Source organism: Oratosquilla oratoria, chromosome 9 (assembly GCF_046742065.1).
Source record: "Oratosquilla oratoria isolate Oo_2021 chromosome 9, ASM4674206v1, whole genome shotgun sequence".
Lineage (NCBI taxonomy): Eukaryota > Metazoa > Arthropoda > Malacostraca > Stomatopoda > Squillidae > Oratosquilla > Oratosquilla oratoria.
Window position 1 is genome coordinate 50,015,606 of NC_134785.1, and position 20,167 is coordinate 50,035,772.

At 39.0% G+C, this 20,167-nt stretch overlaps 1 protein-coding gene across 1 annotated transcript in view; it reads right to left on the reverse strand.

The window, feature by feature from the left end:
* ssp6 (PDZ domain-containing short spindle 6) overlaps window positions 1-14,908 on the reverse strand; it is a 223,807-nt gene extending 208,899 nt beyond the window's left edge. The window contains exon 1 of the mRNA XM_076190380.1: window positions 14,399-14,908. Coding sequence (XP_076046495.1) covers window positions 14,399-14,506 — 108 coding nt within the window. The 5' untranslated portion in view covers window positions 14,507-14,908. The remainder of the gene's footprint in view (window positions 1-14,398) is intronic.
* Window positions 14,909-20,167: the final 5,259 nt, after the last annotated feature.

Sequence of the window (20,167 nt, forward strand, 5' to 3'; positions counted from 1 at the left end):
AAATTACAATTCTTTAGCAGCCTTTCTACCTGGCCAAAATGATAGACGAAATGGGAACTGGTGTATTACCTACACGCCAACAGGATTCAGCATACAAGAAAATAAACGGCGTGGGGACCACCGGATGGCAAGAGTGCAAAACGATGCCACATCGTTTATCCAAAATTCAGCAACCAAGACGGCGCGAATGCCAAACCGGTACAACATATTTCCACTTCTCTTTCGTGTAGTCACTTCCATAAGAAAAGAAATTCCATTATACTTGTTTTCGTCTTTTTTTTCAAATCTGAACATATGAAAACACGAATTCCATTTCATATGCAATGCACTTGCAAATGCATCAGACATCAAATGCAGGTTATTCGGCAAATTGTCATTGAATCGAGAACTAAGAGAAACATGGGTCTGTATATTTAACAATATTTACACACACTAAAGTTGACAGAGCTCGCGAAAATTATAATTCCGATGATGAAAATCGCTGACGGTTTGAGCCACTGCTAGTTCGAGGCCACTTGCCAAACGTCCACATATTATTATATATATTTTTTTAAAGAAAAGTACGCCACAGGATAGAATTTAAATTGTGTGAACAAGAGGCACAAACTAGGCGTGAACTTCCAAATTAATTTATATATTTGTTCAATTTCTAAAACATATCAATGAGCATTTGATCAATACACACGTCGCTTGTCGAAATACTGAATAAACATTATATAACAGTTATAAACAAAACAAGTGTACATGCGCATACTAAACGCACACGTATATAATACGCACACTTATATAAATATAATTTAATGTAGAGTCGGGCAGGCCTCTGCAAATATACACACGAATCCGTACCTGCGTTTGTTTGCGAAAGAGGGATCAAATAACTAACTGGTGCATACAAGAACAGACGAAACCTCAAACCAGACATTCCTGATGGTAATGGTGTTTACGATAGCATGTGCCCCGTGGAATTTCCGATTACTATTATCATTATCTTTATCATTACCATTATCGATGATGATGATGACGCTAATAACAATAATAATTATAGATACATACATATACCAAGGTTTTTTCCCCCTTACTAGGGAGGTAGCCAAAAAGGAAAAGGCATAAAATCATCCCCACCCATTCCATCCCTGAATACACTCCACTCCCCTCCACCCTCACTCTTATCTTATCACCTGGATGACGGGTCATCCCTGCACCTTGTCCACTGCCCTGGGTCAGAAGCAGTGTCGCAAGACACAGCACATCCACAGCAAGGCCGCTTCATTAAATCGGTGACCTCCCTCTCCGTCCCCCTATGCATAAAATAATAATAATAATAGATATACCAAGGACTTTTTCCCCTTACAAGGGAGGTAGCCAAAAAGGGAAAGGCATAAAATCATTTCCACCCATTCCATCCCAGAATACACTCCACACCCCTCCACCCTCCCTCTTATCTGAGCACCTCCTGATAATAATGATTGATTGATTGATATTGATATTGATATTGATATTGGTATTGATGATGACGATAATGACGATAATAATAATAATAATAATTACATTATTCCTTAGTTCGTAAACATCGCCCGCTGCCTTCCCGCGCGACCTCCCAAATATTTCAAAACCCACATAATGCTCCCACCCGCCTCCTTCTGTTTGGTCCGCCTACCTCACAATCCTTTCCCACCCGCGAAGTATCATTATTCTTCTAACGGCAGGGTTTTTCCCAACCACTCGAATATGTAGTATAGTCCATCCGAGAAAAACGCGCGTTCAGACCGATATTAAAACAAACGGCTTGGAAAAAAAGGGCATGGTTTTACATTTGTTTTATTTTAAATTGTGTTTCCACCGACAGAACACCAACAATATGTTCCATACTATTCTCGGTGGAAATGCATCTTCATCAAGTATGTCAAAATCTATTTACGACCAGGAGAAATGTTGCTTTCGACAAGACAATATTGTCGCTTTATGTACTGTGCGTTTTCCTCCGATGCAACAAAAGCACTGCCAGACTACCAGTTGTCAACACGTTTTTGTCGAGTTACAAGCAGCAGACTTCGACCAGTGGTTTTCAACATTTTGAAACCACAACCCACTACTGGTATTTCGAAATACTCATGGCCCATTGCTCTACAAATATTAAACAAGTTCCAATAACGCCACGTGTTATCACTTTAAAGAAATTCCGTTGCATCTTTCGCGAGGCAAATTTAAATTTGTATGGACAATTACTTTGAGCCATAGTGATGCTAAAACGTCAGTGTTCTCACATTTTCACTTGCAAGTTAATTAGCTACAACTAATTAAATTTACATGTGGAGGTGTTAGTTCATACAGTAACCGCTAGGTGGCTACAGCTCGCGTATAATCTTTTCTTCAATATAAAACAAATCTGGCCACTCCGAGTGTGTTTCACGCCTACAAGATAGCAATATATCAATATCCTGGTTAATGTTCACAGTCCATTTTCATCCATTTCCAAAATCGACAAGAATAACTCCCCCCAACTAAAATGCACTCGTCAGTTTTAATTTCCGTCACCAGGGCCTCAATTCCCAGTCAGAGAAATCAAGAAAATGAGAAAATCTTGTTGAAAGAAGTAATTAAATTGCATATTTTTATTCGATTTTTCTCTACTTCATGCGTAGAAATTCTGTATGATGCTTTCTAGTCTTCACTATGTCAATTCAGAATTGAAAAAGTACAAATTGGGAAATTAAGAATAAAAATATTTAGACTATACTGTGTTATCTATACCAATTATTGTCACATTTCAATTGTTTACTTAAATTTAACAATTCCTTAAAAAATATACCGAAATTAACATTTTTGAATGAAAGGTCCAGGGATTATTTCAACTGAATATTCAGGTAAGTACATACATTAATCTAACAAATACAGGTATATAATTCTGTAAGTCATTTAAAGCAAATACAATATATGTACATGAATTAAAAACAGTACATTTTCAGGCTAATTCAGAATTCATCGTCACTTGCAATATCGTCGGATTCGTTACTGGATAGATTTTCATTCCCATCTTGAGCAGGACAGAAGAGCCTCAAACTGAGTTAAGATATATAAGGTCACAGAACCTGATCAAAAGGTGCCAAGACATTTCTTTGTCAAGTGGAAAAAACAAGGAAAAGCTGATCGAGTTTCTGTACTCATTCTGGAAAAAAATGTCACTATTTGTTGCTCATGGTAACAAATGTCACAGCCTTTCTTTCCCTAATGGTATCTCTATACGTATGGCTAAAGTTAGTGATCTAAGTTGTAATCACAAAGAGGTAGATGCAATGCTGTTTTTGCATGCTAACCATGCTTCACCTCTTTATCAGGATAGTGTTATAGTGAGTACTGATACAGACGACATGGTCTTAGCTGTTGGATTGTACCATTGTATTGATAGTTACTTGTACTTCTAAACTAGGTTTGGTACTCATAGAGGCATCATTAATATATCGTCACCCTCGTAAAGTAATTGCCTAAGCCATTTTTCGTCTTTTTTTTTCTAAATAAATTTTTCACTACTCCTTGTGGTACAATTCCCAATGTTTTATTTTGTGTCTGAGTAGGTTAAAACTACGTTAGGAGGAACATTACGTACATTTATAAAATAGAAAAACTTTTTTTTTCGATTTTCTGACAAGTTGGACAAATGACTTAGGCACTTACTTTATGAGGCTGGCGATATCTCACATATCCAACACCCAGGTCCTGGTAGATGCCGTAATATTACTGGCATACATGTTTTCACTGCATGTAACACCATCAGCTCGTTTCAAGGTAAGAGTAAAGTGAAACCCCTCTAGTTAATATTAGATTCTGAGAAAGCAGTTAATTGTTTTCGGAGGCTGGGTGCGTACTGGGATCTTCCAGAGGATTTGTTCTCTGAGCTACAGGAGTTTGTCTGTCACCTATACAACCAAACAGAATACCAAAAGGTAAATGATACTCGTTTTAACATCTTTAGTTTCTTGGGTCAATCTGACAAGGTTCTGTCCCTTAATGCTGATAGTCTAAAACAGCATTCAAGACGATCATCGCATCAGCTTGCTATTCACAGCTGTTTGGAAATAAATATAAATGTACCCAATCCTTCAAATCATGGCTGGCAATAAGAAGATGGAGTACGAGTAGTGTTCAGCAAATATGTGGATGTTAAACTCCATCTCCATATGAGGTAAACATGGATATTCTGTATAAATATCAGGAGAGTCCATGCAATGATCAGACTTGATTTTGCAGGAAAAGAAACTTGCCCTGTACTGACCTTTGTCAATAATGTAAAGATTGTGACCACAACTCCTCCTCTCAAGATGGGAATAAAAATATATAAAGCAATGAGTCCAACAATATTCCAAGTTCTGATGATGAATTCTGAATTAGCTTGAAAAGGTAGCTTTTAATTCATGTATATACATTGTATTTACTTTAATTGTCTTACAGAAGTAAATATATTTTTTCTTGTTTAATGTGTGTAATCATCTGAATGATCAGTTGAAAGAACCTATACCTTTCATTTCGAAATTATCATTTCGGTATATTTTTAAAGAATGATCAAATTTATGTAAATAATTGAAATGTACATCTGTAAATAATATGATTGTAGACAACTGATACAGATAACACAGTATAGTCAAAATAAAATGTTTAATTTTAATTTCCTAACTGTTACTTCAATTCTTAATTAACCTAGTAAAGACTAGAAAATATCATATAAGATTTATATACAGAATTCCTATGCCCGTATTTGAAAATTTCGAATATAATTATACAATCTAAATACTTCTTTCTATAAGATCTCTTCATTTACTTGATTTCTCTGACTGGGCTAGCTAGGAAAATTGAGCCCTTAGTGGCAGATTAAAACTAACGAGTGTATTTGAGTAAAGGGAGTGTTATTCTTGTCAATTTTGGTAATAGATGAGGATAGACTGTCAACTTTAACCAGGATACTGATACACTGTCTCATTTTGTTGGCTTGAAACACACTCAGTGGCCAGATCTTTTTTTATTACTGAAGAAAAGCTGAAGATACACGAGTTGTATCCACCTAGCGGCTACTGTATGAACTAACACCTCCACTCGTAAATCCAATTAGCTGTAGTTAATTAACGTGCAAGTGAAATGCGAGAACATTGACGCTTTACCATCTCCATTGTCCGAAGTAAGTCCCCACACGAATTTAAAGTTGCCTCACGATACTTGCTACAGAAATCCATCGCACACATTTTGGCCCACGGTTAGTCCTCATCCAAATTTGGTCTTCTTCCCAGCTGTCCATAACAGCATCGTAAATATCCATGGCCTGAATACGCTCCCAAATACGAATGTTCTGACTCAAACCTTAACGGGCTTTTAATACGGAAGACAAGAATGATAGTTCCGGCCACAAGTTGCCTGATGTGTCTGCCAAATATTCCAGTCCTCCATTACACTTCATCATGCCAGATACCAAAAACAAAAGCCTGAGCGTTACCTTGCAGAAGTTCTTAATTTACCCGTCAACCGTGTTTCATGGTGCGGGGCCAGTGTATTCTCCACTCCAGAAAATTTCTTTCCCTTTTGAAATTGGTTAAACAAATTATTAACACATCACGTTTATAGTTTATCGTAGTAAATAGTATGTGTTGTGCCTAAGATCTTGAGTTAAGGAAAATTCACTCAATGCATTAAGTCTTCTCCAGTTTCGTTAATTTCATCCATTTCATCTCTGTACCAGTTCATACCGGATCATTATTGTCCCAAGAGGATTCCTAAACGAATGGATGGCTTTTCATCGCGGCGATACAGTGAATACATTAAACATTTTTATTTGCTTCACAGTTTCCTCAAAACCGTTTTCGAGTATTTAAGCATGAGACTGTGAGGTTAGACGGTTATTCATGCTTGGAAACGCCATATAATTTGGTCTAATTTATCAATACTTATATCCTTGTGGACAATTTTGTGTCATGTGTATCATATATTTCAAATGTTGGTTTAACTAGTCAAAGGTAATTATTGTTTGGTGAATTGTTCCGTTTTCTGTATGAAGTTGTGGAGAGATGATATAGGTACTGGCTTGAAAACTCGATAGATAATTTACTAGTTAACTACAAAGTCTTGATGGTTGCAATCAAGTCCTTATCCTGTGATCTACAGTAGAAACACACGATGATCAAATGGCGACCGACTACGTACCAATGAACCAGTAAATACTCGATTCTTCTTCAGCATTGCAATGCAGCTGTCACTTTTAAGGAAGTTTATATGTCATCATTTGCCCCGTCCCCCAGATTTCACCCTATTTATCAGTTATGAAGATTAATTTTAGCAGTGCATTGTGCATCATGACGTAAAATTTGCAATATTCCATGCAGCTTTCATGGCTTCCCTATAAAAATGCTAATAACGGCCTGGAAAATGCAAACGAATTTTGCTGCTCATTGTCCCAGAAAAAAGACAGTATGAAAATTAAAACGTTCAATTTCCACGGTATTGTTTATAATCAACCTCTCGCTGATAGATCTGGCATAAACATACTAATAATAATAATATCATTATTGTTAATAACAAAAACTAACGCTGCGACCTTAAGTACTGAATTTAACAATAACAAATACTTTCCTTGGGAAACTGTTCACCTAATCATGGTGGTAGGCCCCCTGATCCCTTGACCCCAATTGGAACAGCTGCGACGGAAGGGTCTACTGCCATCCCCAAGAGTCCGCTGTAATTCGATGTACCGGACACCAAATTGCTACTAATGGCTTATCCAATCCCCAAGAGCAACGGCCAAAGAGCCGTTTCTTGCCTCCCGCCATCAATGGACCTCGATGCCTAATCCCATTTCAGAATAAAAGTCTCTTAATATGGGGCTATTGATCGAGATAGGCAGTTAAATTAAAATATAACGGCCCACCTATTACATAATAGGTTAACTGGTTTATAATGATTATTACTGTTAATTAATCGAGTCTACTTAATGGACTGCGTGAAGTGATTAAATGCACGATCCGGCTGAGTCGCTAGGGCGGGTTGTAAGGGGGGACAAGGCGGGGCAGACCTGGCCAATGGGGGATGAGGGGATGGGCAGACGACAGATGAGCGTTTCGCCGCTGGTTGGCTCCCCACCGTACCCACCCACCCAGCTGGCGTCATACAATGCAAAACGCGAATATTATCGATCTCAGAGGCGATGTAAGAACGCACGACGCTCTGAATGTATGCATGTATGTACGCCCAGTGTGTCCGGATTTCATCATACTTCATATTTGAAAGTCTTGTGATGACTGGCCAAAGCACATGTACAGTGGGAGATAACTAATAAAATTTTAAACACGTTAAATTCTTCACTATACGACAATATACAATAAGACACAAAATAATATTTTCGAAAGATACATGGGGCAATTGACCACGCACCGAAACGACTAATGGCTCCGTATATTATAAAAAAAAAACATTAATCATTACGAATTCCAACATTTCTTTTAATAATTTCCATCCCGATAGACATTTATCAACTGTTTCATGGTGCGGGACCAGTGTCCAGTCCAGAAACTCTTCCCCCTTTTGCCTAACGCCCGACGATTTCATTCAGCTGTGTTCATATTTTTTCTTTAATATTTTTCTGAATCTGACATCGTCATGGATTCAATGGTTACCTGTGGCAATGTTTTGTTGTATGAAAAATCTTGGTACCCATCGACAGGGTAGAGGCTATTTTTGTTTTATTTTGGCTAAAGACAGGCGATTCGGTTATGTATCTCTTCATTCGCGAAAGATGTCAAAAGTACGAGTCTTCATACATCTGGCACCCTTCTCCGCCATGATTGATTCTTTCCCCGCCAACTTAAGATTTTATTCCTATGGAGACAGAACCTCGCTCTGACGGTTTAAATAAACTTAATTAAGCTTAACCCCTTTCCTGCGATGACACAGATCACAGACTTTGTTCTAATAGACCATTTTAATTAGCTGAGGGAAGGCCACAGCGATTTTAAGCCTTCTTTGTTACAGTGTAACGTAATTGAATATCATTTACATCGTGGATAGTTTAGACGTGGTCCAGAGACGTCTGGAAACTCGATATGGTCACCCCCCCCCCCCACCGTGCTAAACAACAAAATAAATTTCGAACAAAACATATTCCATCACTAAATATTCAAATTACCTTAGTCTGAATGCACAAGAGTTTGTTGGCATTTTATTTTGCCGTGTTTAGTACGGTACAGGTTGGGAGCACATATTTAACTGTTCAACTGAAGGAGAAAAAGTGACGAGAATAAATGAAGAGAAATGAACAAATATTATCCACGACTTTGTGCTTATTAGTAAAGGAAATGCTAAATGAACAAATATTCGCCACGACTTTGTGTTTAATAGTAAAGGGAATACTAAATATACAATATGGCGTTACACTGCAAATCCAGTACTGGCCAGATTGATCCCCCCATGAAAACATAATTGAAACTGTTATTACTTCATCCCGGGACCATTGAAGTCTATATGATTCAAAAGGAAATAAAATACAACGAGAAGAAAAATTCTATGAGAAACTAGAAATTGCCCTAGACTGTACATCACTAAGACATACTACAATAATAATGGGCGATATGAATGGACATACGGGTGATTAAGTGTGGCAACGAGAGGACACAACGAGGGAGGAGGCACCTCTAGATGAATAGTCTACACGACTACTTGAATGACTATTCTTTCTGTAATCTCTCCGGGGAAGAACATTAGTTTAAAACTCGCACAAGCTATTTTTTTCTTCATCATGAAGGGTCTAAGAAATCCCAGCGTACTGACATAAATGCCGATAGAGAAACAACACTAGACTTTCGCGTTCGAAATATATTTAGAATAATAAGCATTTTTTCAAGTACCACTAATGACACATATATGAAGTAGAGTCGAGGACTGCAGCAGCATGACAGAAAATCCATGATTCACCTTTCCCTGTCAACCGACAAATGAAGTTTTGATGACGTCACAGCGGTATTCTCGTTTTCTGTTGACTCGGAGTTGAAGATCGCAAGACATTAGACCCAAATTAATCAAACGCACCAGATTATGTGTCGAAAAGTTAAAGACTAACGAAGTAACAGATGACTTCAAGAGACAAATTAAAGAGGATAACTAAAGAAGGGAGCACCCTTGAAGATGCAACTCATGAAACTTACCAGATACTTTACAAAAAGGCATCACAGATTGTGCTATTGAGACAAGCGGAAAGAAAAAAAAAATCGGATATAGAAGTAATAGTACCCCGAGTTAGTGCACAGTTTAGCAATCCATTACAGAGAAACAAAGTGCATCTACAAATTGGCTGAAAGTCCGAACCTAAATCTCGGAGATTGATGTAAAAAAAAAAATGCTAGCAACTGGATGAAGATGTTCAAATTACTATGTCTATACCAAGAGCTTTTTCCCCCCTATAAGATGGTTAGCCAAGTCAAAGGCATGCACCCACTCCTACCCATTCCACTCCCATCCACCTTTGTTTCCATCTTATCTTGGCTCCTCGTGGATGAAGAGTCATCCTTGTCCCTTGCTCAGTGCCCGAGGTCAGAAGCAATGCAGCGAGACACAGCTCATAACCCCCCTCCCAGTCCCCTCATGCGGAAAATAGAGAAGGCGGGGCTGCGTCAAAATATCCACACACAACCATCCTCCATTCACCTCTATCTCCTGCTTTCTCCCTTCCTTCCTCAACAGACTTTCCCCCTATTGTTCAAAGCCCCTATCATCCCATCCATCCATCTCATCATCGGGCGTCCCTTGAACTTCACTCCATCCACCTCTCCTTTCCCCACCTCTTTTGCTAATATTTCTTTATTCATTCTTTCCATGTGCCCGAACCATCCCAATAACCTTTCATCAACCCTATCCGTCAGCCTTCCACCCCCCCTCTCCTCAATTCTCACACTACTTCTCGTTTTTGCATCTCTTAAATTCCAAGCCCCAAACATTTACGAAAATAATAATAATAATAAACTCTACATGGTCAATGCCAAGAACCTATTCTTTAAGAAAATAAGAATGATGATTATATTTTTCCGATTTACTGAATATCCCAGATGCAAACAATCATCAATGAAAATGAGGCTACTGAAAATGAAAAACAACCGATCCCATAAGAACTTTAAGAGGCAGTGGAGCAGGTGAAACGAGAGTTGGGGGAAGAGGGAGGAGGAGGAAATGGCAATTGCTCTCATTTGTTTTACTTGCGCTTGCTCCAATCGGGCGATTTTGTTCCAAGTCCTTGTTTTATCTTCCGTTCTCCACACAAGATGTAAACCCAGAGACGGCCACATTATGGGCAACTTCAGTTAGCTTAATATAATAACATGGCGATAGCCAGAATATTATACATCAGCCAACACCTCCTGGTTATAATAATCATAACCTTTCCAGTCTAACGAATCTACAACAAGCCGCAACGCCGACGCTGGGCAGTGAGACAGCCTAAGTGTCCTATCATAGATCCGTGTATTTACAATTTCCCTTATCCTGATTTCATAATTTCATGCATTACCTACAAATTACAAGTTCACTACAGTAACTTTCATCACCTTTTCAAAAGTTCAACTTCATATCGTTCAAGACTGCATCCATGTTTTTCACTATATCCACTTCACTTGCTAATTCACAATATGTCGGTTTTGTAAACTAAGCTGGATACAACTGATAATGTTGTAAGGTATGTAACATAAGGCGTGTGTTGCTGATCACCTATGTATTCCTACACCAGTAACCATGACCTCTATAACGAGTTTGAAAGTAAAATTAAATTATGGTACCCGTAATACGTCAACGGCGTCTTCTTCCAGAAGTACGGTAACACGTAATCAACATTGCCTACATGTTATTTTTTGCATACATACCGGCATACTCTCCTCCGTACACGCGAACACAGAATATCGTTTGATTTGCGTAAGTTCGTATGATATAACGATATATATCAATCAAGGAAAAGTGTTAGCTTGAAAGTGTGGGAGCACAAGTAAAATAATTCCCACGCAGATATCGTGGCAACATCGTAACCAAGGCATGGCGACCAAACGGCTTCCATCGATATGTTAATTTGTAGGGACCGATCTATACTTTATAAAATAAACATTATTCCTCCCTTTACTGCTGTTTGAGGCTTGCATTTAGCAAAACAAGTCCCTCTATATCTCTCACGTGTGTCTATGTACAAATTGAAGGTAGGGAAAATGGAAGAGCATAAGAAAATAACAACCTACTTATGTAAATAAATCACGTTGTTCTTGCACTCCCGACCTTAGTCTACCGTTTCATGATTGCCAGACATCACTACTGTAAAAAACAGGTTCGAAGAATGGGTTTTCGTTGCTATAGCATTAGCATATGCAAGGGGCTACTTTAAAAGGGAAAGCCCATTACGAAAAATCTCACCAAACCTGATTTATTTGAAGTATGCAAATTGATTTTGTTGTTTTTGTTGTATTAACACAATTTCATTTACAAAAATATTTGTATCCGAATCCACGGCATACAGAGGTCTATCAAATACCCAACAACGAAAGGAGTGTGGGCACAGTTTTGATGTATCATTCTAGTGCCCACAAAAGTATGTGATTTGTGGAGATGTGCTGAGCAACGAGCACGTTGGACCAAGCCGACAGAGAATCTGCGGCATCATTCTGTCTATGGCTTACCACAAGGTCATCGGATATCACGAAAGGCTACTCAATCTCTAATCATTTCGTTGTACGATGACCAACCTTAATTAATTGGGATACATCGAAAAATCTCGATCTAGTTGTACGATGACCAACCTTAATTAATTGGGATACATCGAAAAATCTCGATCTAAAGAGAAACTATTCATTGCTTTATTTGTGTCTGAAATAAACTGGACTACTTTGAAGGTTATTTATGATTGGTAAATATAAACATAATGATGAGAAAGACATAAAATACCAATAGACATGACTGACATATCCTTATATAGAAATATGAAACAATATAAATCTGATCCGACCCAGACTGAAATATGCAGCAACTGGAATGACTTCCAACCATGCTGGTCAGATGGAAAAAAAATACTACTCATAGTAATGAAGAGAAAGGTGCTATGATAGCGACATTTAGAACAGAATAAGTAACAGAAAAATGGACGGAGAGGAACTGTTAATATGGCATGGGAGGGCAAGTAAAAAGTTCAAGACGACAAACTGTTTAAAGATATTGAGAAGGATAGTTTTCCACACAGATACTTCAATCTGTGTAAGAGAGAGAGAGAGAGAGAGAACAAAGACCAACAATACACCAATCTAAGCCAAAGTTTGATAAGTGGAGATAAAAAGAGACGGGAACCCACGACCATAGCTCCAACCCCGTGTGCTACAATTAGGTAACCCTCCCCCACCCCCTCACACATAACAATATACGAGTTTTGAGCTCTCATCCGCGATGGTAATAGCTGTCGACCACGAGACCTACACGTGATCCAAGACCACTGTGAATCACACACACACACATACAAACTGGGGTATACATACGTGTTTAGGTCACATTTCCCATACATCAGGCAATATACGATCTTTGAGCTCTCATCCAAGAGGGTAATAGCTGTCGATCACGAGACCGACACGTGATCCGGGAGCGTGGTGAATAGCAACTCACCCAGGAATCGGACTGTATGGGCTCTCATCCCGAAATATGAAGGCTGTCGACCACGAGACTAGCACATGATCCAATACCATGGTAAATTACACACAGACACACTTTACTCCTAAAGCTTGTATGCAAACTGTATATATTCGTCAGTCACTGCAATCACATTACACTTCATCTCTCACACACAGTGTCGTGATACACTTCTGCCACGTGAAGGCACAAACTCAGGACTGCTGAGTCAGCAGGCGGAGTAGGGGCCAGTATGCGGGTGTGATGTGAATAAAACTAAATTATTGTGGAGTTAGTCTGAATCGCATACAAACGCGTGTCCCGCACATGGTTGGCATAAATTAAACTAAAGGAGGTTTGCATTTAGATGTATACGCTGAAGCCAACACAAACACATTTAAATGCTTGCTATGTAGGTCAACCGATAGACCTACATATGCACATCAAGAGACACTCAGACAGTAAGAAAAACGAGGATAATTTGAATAGGATCTGAACGAAAAAGCGTTCAAATTATGGTACAAGACAAATTAGTGGAAGATAGATGAATTGATAAATCATAAATAAATGAATAAATAAATGATCAAACAAATAAATAAATTAATAAATGAAAATATACTGGTTGTGCACCTTTCTGGGAACGTTTGACCAAAGATAATATAATTTGATTATCACGGTGTCCCGCAAGGCAACACAGAACCGTTGATATCCAAGGTGACAATTACCAAGACCCAGCCTCACACTAATCCCATTATCATGACCAGCCCTAAGTGTCCAATGGGATAAAAGACCTGGTAAACTACAGTCTAAAACAATCACCCATTTACACATACTTGCCCTGCGGGATACACATGGGGGGGTGGGGGAGATGGAGGGGCACGTGTCATATATATATATATCTATCTATTTTTAGAACAACATGAACCGTAGAAGGGAACCGAAGTCTTTTTTATAGAGAAGAACAAAATTAAGTCGTAAGTAAAGCCAACACACTATGAATAACAAGATGAATAAATCAAACATTATAAGTCATGATCAATAAAATTTCAAATCATAACCATTATATACAAAATTCCACTAACATATGTTTACAAAGGGCTTATTGAGCCAACTCGACTGCTTCACTGTTTGATATCGAATATTTGATATATCATAATTTGCTACCCATAACTTAGTATGTTACATTATTGAACTACAATACCGTTTTCATTAAATGTCCGGAAGTCTCGCTAATTGGTAACAGGTTTCATGACATGCTGCTGGATGGGGCCCCCCACCGAGAAAGCAAGCAAGCCCCCCTCCCCCTCATACGAAATATGCTAGCTTTGCCACTTCACTTCCTATGACCCATCTACTTCCTCCCACAACTCTGCTTTCTTTCAAATATCATAAAACGGTGAGATTACGTCCCTGCATGACGCTGGCCTGGGCAGACACATTCAAAGCCGTTCGAACATCACGCTGGCAATCGAACGCAACACCCAAACACTGTTCACGCACCCCCCCCCCTCACCGCCACCGCTCCCACAGTTGAGATGGGGAAGTTGGCTGGCTAGGCTCCAGTTCCACAAAGGTATATCACCTGAGAATTATAGTCACATTACTAATTATGCCATGCAGGTGGAACCACCACGCAAGCGCAGGCGATTGAGGAACCAAGGTAATATGAAAGATAAGATGACTAATAGAGCCTAGGTTCCAGCCACGTTTCTCCAAGAACGGCAGGGCTCAACAGCTGACTGAGACTTACCTGTGACGACTCCAGATCTCTCAGACTCGGGTAATCCGACAGGCTCTTACTCTTGCAAGCTTGCTGTCTCATGGGTCCTGCCGAGCCTTGAGACCCACCACTAGCCATCTTCTGGTGAGCCCTAGATATGCCCGCTTTCCTTCGCAACGCTAGGTCTGCATGTCTGCTTAGTCGCCGTCGTTCGGAATTCTCGTTTCGGCCATGTTCACTGCAGCTTGTCTTCCTCGGGGCTCTTGGCTACTCTTACGGGCGGTCTCGACTTCGAGATAAACAATGTCGAGGACTGGCACTGCTCTTGCACGATCTGGCCCCTAATACTGGTCGCATGGTTTTAACGTACAAGCGCGCGAAAAGGAACTGATGAAGTGCACTAACTAATCTTCACATGCAGGTAGAAAGTAAGAAAAATTGCGATGCTCGTACCAGAAACACGGATCACACACTTGTGAATCAAAATACAAACAAAGAGACGCGTTCCCACACGCAGGAGCGCGACTGACCACACGCCGAGCCTCCTACTACATTACTGACTCGGCCAGCCTGCTGTCGTCTGCATCAGCTGTCACTTGGCGCTCCGTATAGACGCGGTGAACACAACTTCACCGCACCGCCACTAGGTGGTGTTAGAGGTTCTGAATCTATATTTTCAGCGTGTGGAGTTTACTTGAAACCTTATATTTCTGTTAATCCTTCTACTATTTGTTGGCAATATGATAACAACTTCGATCGATACGAGGCGTTATGGTAGAAGGATCGTTTTGATATTGGCGGGAAATACGAATGTTTTTTAAGGGAGAGAAAATTATTTTGACCGCAAAATATTATGTAAGACTAAATTAGGTAAATTTAACTACCAAACGCGGAATACCGGCTTGATCTCAGAGCGTAGAAAATGTCCAAACAAATATTCTAAATAGGTAATTTCGTTGGTTTGTGTATGTATATTATATTATATATTCTCAGACGTGTCAACAATGACGGAATAATTTCATTCATTCAAACATATATATATATATATATATATATATATATATATATATATATATATATATATGTGTGTGTGTGTGTGTGTGTGTGTGTGTGTGTTTATTATATATATATATATATATATATATATATATATATATATATATATATATATGTGTATTTATATATATATATATATATATACATATGTATGTATGTATCTATATATATACATATATATATATATATAAATATATATATATATATATATATATACATACATGCATACACACATTATATATATATATATATATATATATATATATATATATATATATATATATATATATATTCTCTCGTAGGCAGACGAGGTTAAATGTGTTTCTATTGCTTGTGATACATCTGAATTTGCATTGTTGATGAGGACTTGTGTGATTCTCTCCAATTCTTGGTGGGTCTGTGTCCAGGTGGAGCATTGTGAGAGGGCCCTTCTAACGAAAGAGCCGATGGTGGACTGCAGGTAGCGCTTCGGGCACTCGCTATTTCCGTTTAAGCAGAGTCCAGTGTTTGTCCGTTTGGTGTATACTGTGGTGACGAAGCCTGTATTTCGAGCGGTGACGAGGACATCAAGGAAGGGGAGGCATCCATTATTTTCTTCTTCGTATCATTTCTAGATGATAGATGTTTTAGGTTTGTCATTTTTAGGAAACCAACCATTGTTTTGCCATATGTCCATTTCTATTCTGCATATCATATTAATACTAAAGTTTCTGTTTTTTCATCCATGTTTTTAAGAGCTTATAGAATTTGCAGTCCAGAATTTTTAGACCAAGAAATAAGAAAAATATATGACATTGCATCGGGCTTGAAATATCCTAAATATATTATAGATAAAGCACAATATAGAGCCAGGAAGTCTTACATCCCAGAAAGACAATGTTTGCAAGAAAAATCTTTTAGTTCTTCCTTTTCATGAAAATCTTGTAAGACTTCCTCGCATCCTTAAGGAGTTCAATATTAATGTTATTTTCGAATCCCTGCAGGAGAGTTGATTGATTCCATATATATATATATATATATATATATATATATATATATAATGTGTGTGTGTATGTTGAGATGCAGGGAACCCCCACGTTGACACGTCAGGAACAAGAATATGGAGGGGACCCCCCCCACTTTTGGGCGACGTGGGCCTAGCAGGAAGGCAAACACTTGGGGGGGAAGAACAGGTTATCTATGAATGGAGGTATCAAGCGCGACTCGCGGGACCACAGCTGGGCGCCGAGAAGAGAAGACTGGTCGCTTCGGTAGTGGGATCGTTCAGGCGTTGGCAGCTGAGGGAAGCAGATAAGTTTCACGCGGCGATCTGCTCGAGGGGGACGACGAGAGAAGCCGGGGTGGAAGACCGTGAGGATGGTGGTGATGATCGTAACATGGTGCTCCAAGGCGTTTAAGTGACCGGTGATTTCCCTTCGCCTTATATTCACCGGGTCAGGTCACGACCCACGCGCTGATCGGCCGCTGGGAGAGGCGTCGTATGTTGCTGGAGCCGCAGCTCATCGCAGCTGGGGATTGCTCCGTCCAGATGCGCAAGGTCAGCCTTCCCAGTGGACTCGCACTGTGTGAGGTCGGCCGTCCCAGGGGACTCGCACTAGGCCCTGGTGGTGCTGGGAGCCGTCGTGAGCTGCCGCACGTTGTCAGCGAGGACAACTGCCTAACATATATAAATACACACACACACATGTATATATATATGTATATATATATATATTGTGTGTGTATGTAGAGAGCGGGAGGCAGCTTATTCAGTGTTCTAATCCCCTTCCAAACCAGTAACAGTGTATTTTACATTTTATTCAAGTCATGAGACTCATGACTGCACCACCCAGACTTCCCAATACTGAAAGAGCCTCATTGCCCTCAGCATCACTTGACCAACTGCTTCGCAAACATAGACTGACCCAATACAGAGTGTCGAGGACTTATAGATTTGGGCGCTGCTGTCTATGTAATGTAAACATCTCAACTCTTTCGTGGGATTCTGGTGTGTACGTCCACCACGCAGACTTGACAGTTTTGTACAAATGTACTGTAGTACAGTATTGTACATCAGGCTTTCATTATACCCATTAACCTTCCTGATAATTCCAGTACAGATACATACCGAGTTGTATATATTCTATTTTGGCTAATTCCAAACTATTTTCTTCAGGAGTTTAAAAAATATCTATCAACGCCCTACGGTCAAAAGTTCAAGTGTTGTTTTATTCAGGCTAAAGTCAAGCGATTTTATTCATCTGTGTGGGACCCCATCGATGAACTTGTCGCAATTGAATAAAATCACATGGCGACAGTCAGAAAAAAGACATTATAAAGGTTTTAATCCATAGCGGTAGGGAGAGGATATAGCATTGGAATCGGAAATAGATTCCTTCAGCTGAATGAAATGGTCTGGCGACATTTCGGAAATATATGGAAGAAAATTAACCTTTCTGGAATGTAGTAAATCTCTCGATGTTGTTCCCTGTATATAGATTTCCTTTAAAAAAAAAACAAGAAAAAAAACAACAACGGGAGGTTAGGTTAGGAGTTTACGTCAGGAGGCGCTGAGTACCTACGGCAGAAGCCATCACCTATGCCCTATTATGCGCTCTGGGGACAGGTGACAGTTACTGCTGGGAATCAGAGGAAAGTGTGGGATTCGAACACACAACCGAGGGAATGCGAGACCAGCACGATTCCGATTTACACCACCGGGAATCTACGAATTGAAAAAAAAAAAAAAAAAAATCAGGTGGAGCATGCCGACAGGAGACCTTTTGGTCCACATCTATGTCGGATGCGAAAAAAGCATAGTAATGACAAATAAATGAATAAATATATGAATAAATAAAAACTATAATAATGTAAATAATAAATAAAATACATAAATAGTAAATCAATAAATTAATAAAATAAAAAAAAATACTGAATACTGAGCAACGAAAGATATGTTTGTTTAGTTTTAGCATATGATGGGTCGGGTGCAGACGCCCGAAATATCAGGTCAACCCTTCAAAGTCGACTGCTGAACGAAGAATTCCCAAAACATATTCCACCAGTCCCACGACTGCGCTAATATTTACCACGTCACTCCTGCAAACTTCTCTGTATCGTCTCTCCACGTGTCTAGTCCCACTCTTCCACGCTTCCCATCTCGCGGCGTCCAGTCAGTAACTCGTTTGTTCCGTCCCTCATCCTGGCTATCTTGCCTGCCCAATCGAATTACCTCTTTTTTATTACCTCTACAGTATATCCTACTCTAATCTGCTCTCCTAGAAATTTGCTCGCTTTCAATGTTTCCCAAATCTTCACTGGTTTCTGCATTCTCCAACACCTTGGTTAATTTCCAAAGCTTCACATTCGTAGATAATACCTGGTAAAATACGTTGATTATAAACTTTGAATTTCAGACATACATTATCTCACGATGTCAAAACCCTTATACGATGCTGTTATATCTACCAAATACTCTCAAATCAACAGTGATAAATCCTATTATTTTACTTAGAAAAATATATCTATTTCAATGGAGTTCCTACTCTTAATAAAAAGGATTACAAAGGCGGAGCATGCCGACAGGAGACCTTTTGATCCATATCTAGGTCGGATGCGAAAAAAAATCATATTAATAATAAAACAATAAATAAAAACTATAATAATGTAAATAACAAATAAAATACATAAATAAATGCATAGGTATAGTTAAATAATAAACAAACAGGTAAATAGTAAATGATAATAAATTGACATATAACTAATAATAAATGAAAATCAGACAGAAAAATGATAACCAAACAAAAACAAATAATATAAGATAAATCATAATCAAATGCTTATTTTTAAATTACGCTGGTCCTTGAAATCATATTAATAATAAAACAATAAATAAAAAATATAATAATGTAAATAACAAATAAAATACATAAATAAATGCATAGGTATAGTTAAATAATAAACAAACAGGTAAATAGTAAATAATAATAAATTGACATATAACTAATAATAAATGAAAATCAGACAGAAAAATGATAACCAAACAAAAACAAATAATATAAGATAAATCATAATCAAATGCTTAGTTTTAAATTACGTTGGTCCTTGAAATTGGAGTTTAAGTTGAGTTCACTCCTGCCACCACCCGAACTCCCAGAGCCAACATTCACTCCCCCGAGATACGCAAGGACACATTTGATGACTCACTTCCTAACGAATATTAGAAACAATTTCACTGATTGTGCCATCATCCGATCACGACGTACCCTGCTTGTGATTCACCACGGTGTTCAATCGCGTGTTGGACTCGTGATCGGCAGTTGTTACACCTCCGGGTGAGAGCTCAGAGGTCATATATGACCCGATCTACGAGTAATGCTGTGACCTTACACACACACACACAACTCCTTACCCACTAGGATTGGAGGACGGCTTGCAGTGTGTGTGTTCGTTCGTGTGATTCATCATGGTCTTGGATCACGTATTGGACTCGTGATCGACAGCCACTACCCTCCAGGAAGAGAGCTCAGAGCTCATATATGACCGATCTATGGGTAAAGCTGTGACCTTACACGCACACCCAACTACCCGCCCACGAGAGTTGAAGTAACGACTCGCAGCGCAGCGATACTGAAACGACTTCAGTCCTGGGCGGGGTTCGAACCTGTTCACGTTGTCGAAGAAAAACCACTCGAGCTGCCCCGTTCGACGACTCAGTGAAAATTTAGTTCAATACAGTTCTCGACATCTGAATTATTTGTCTAT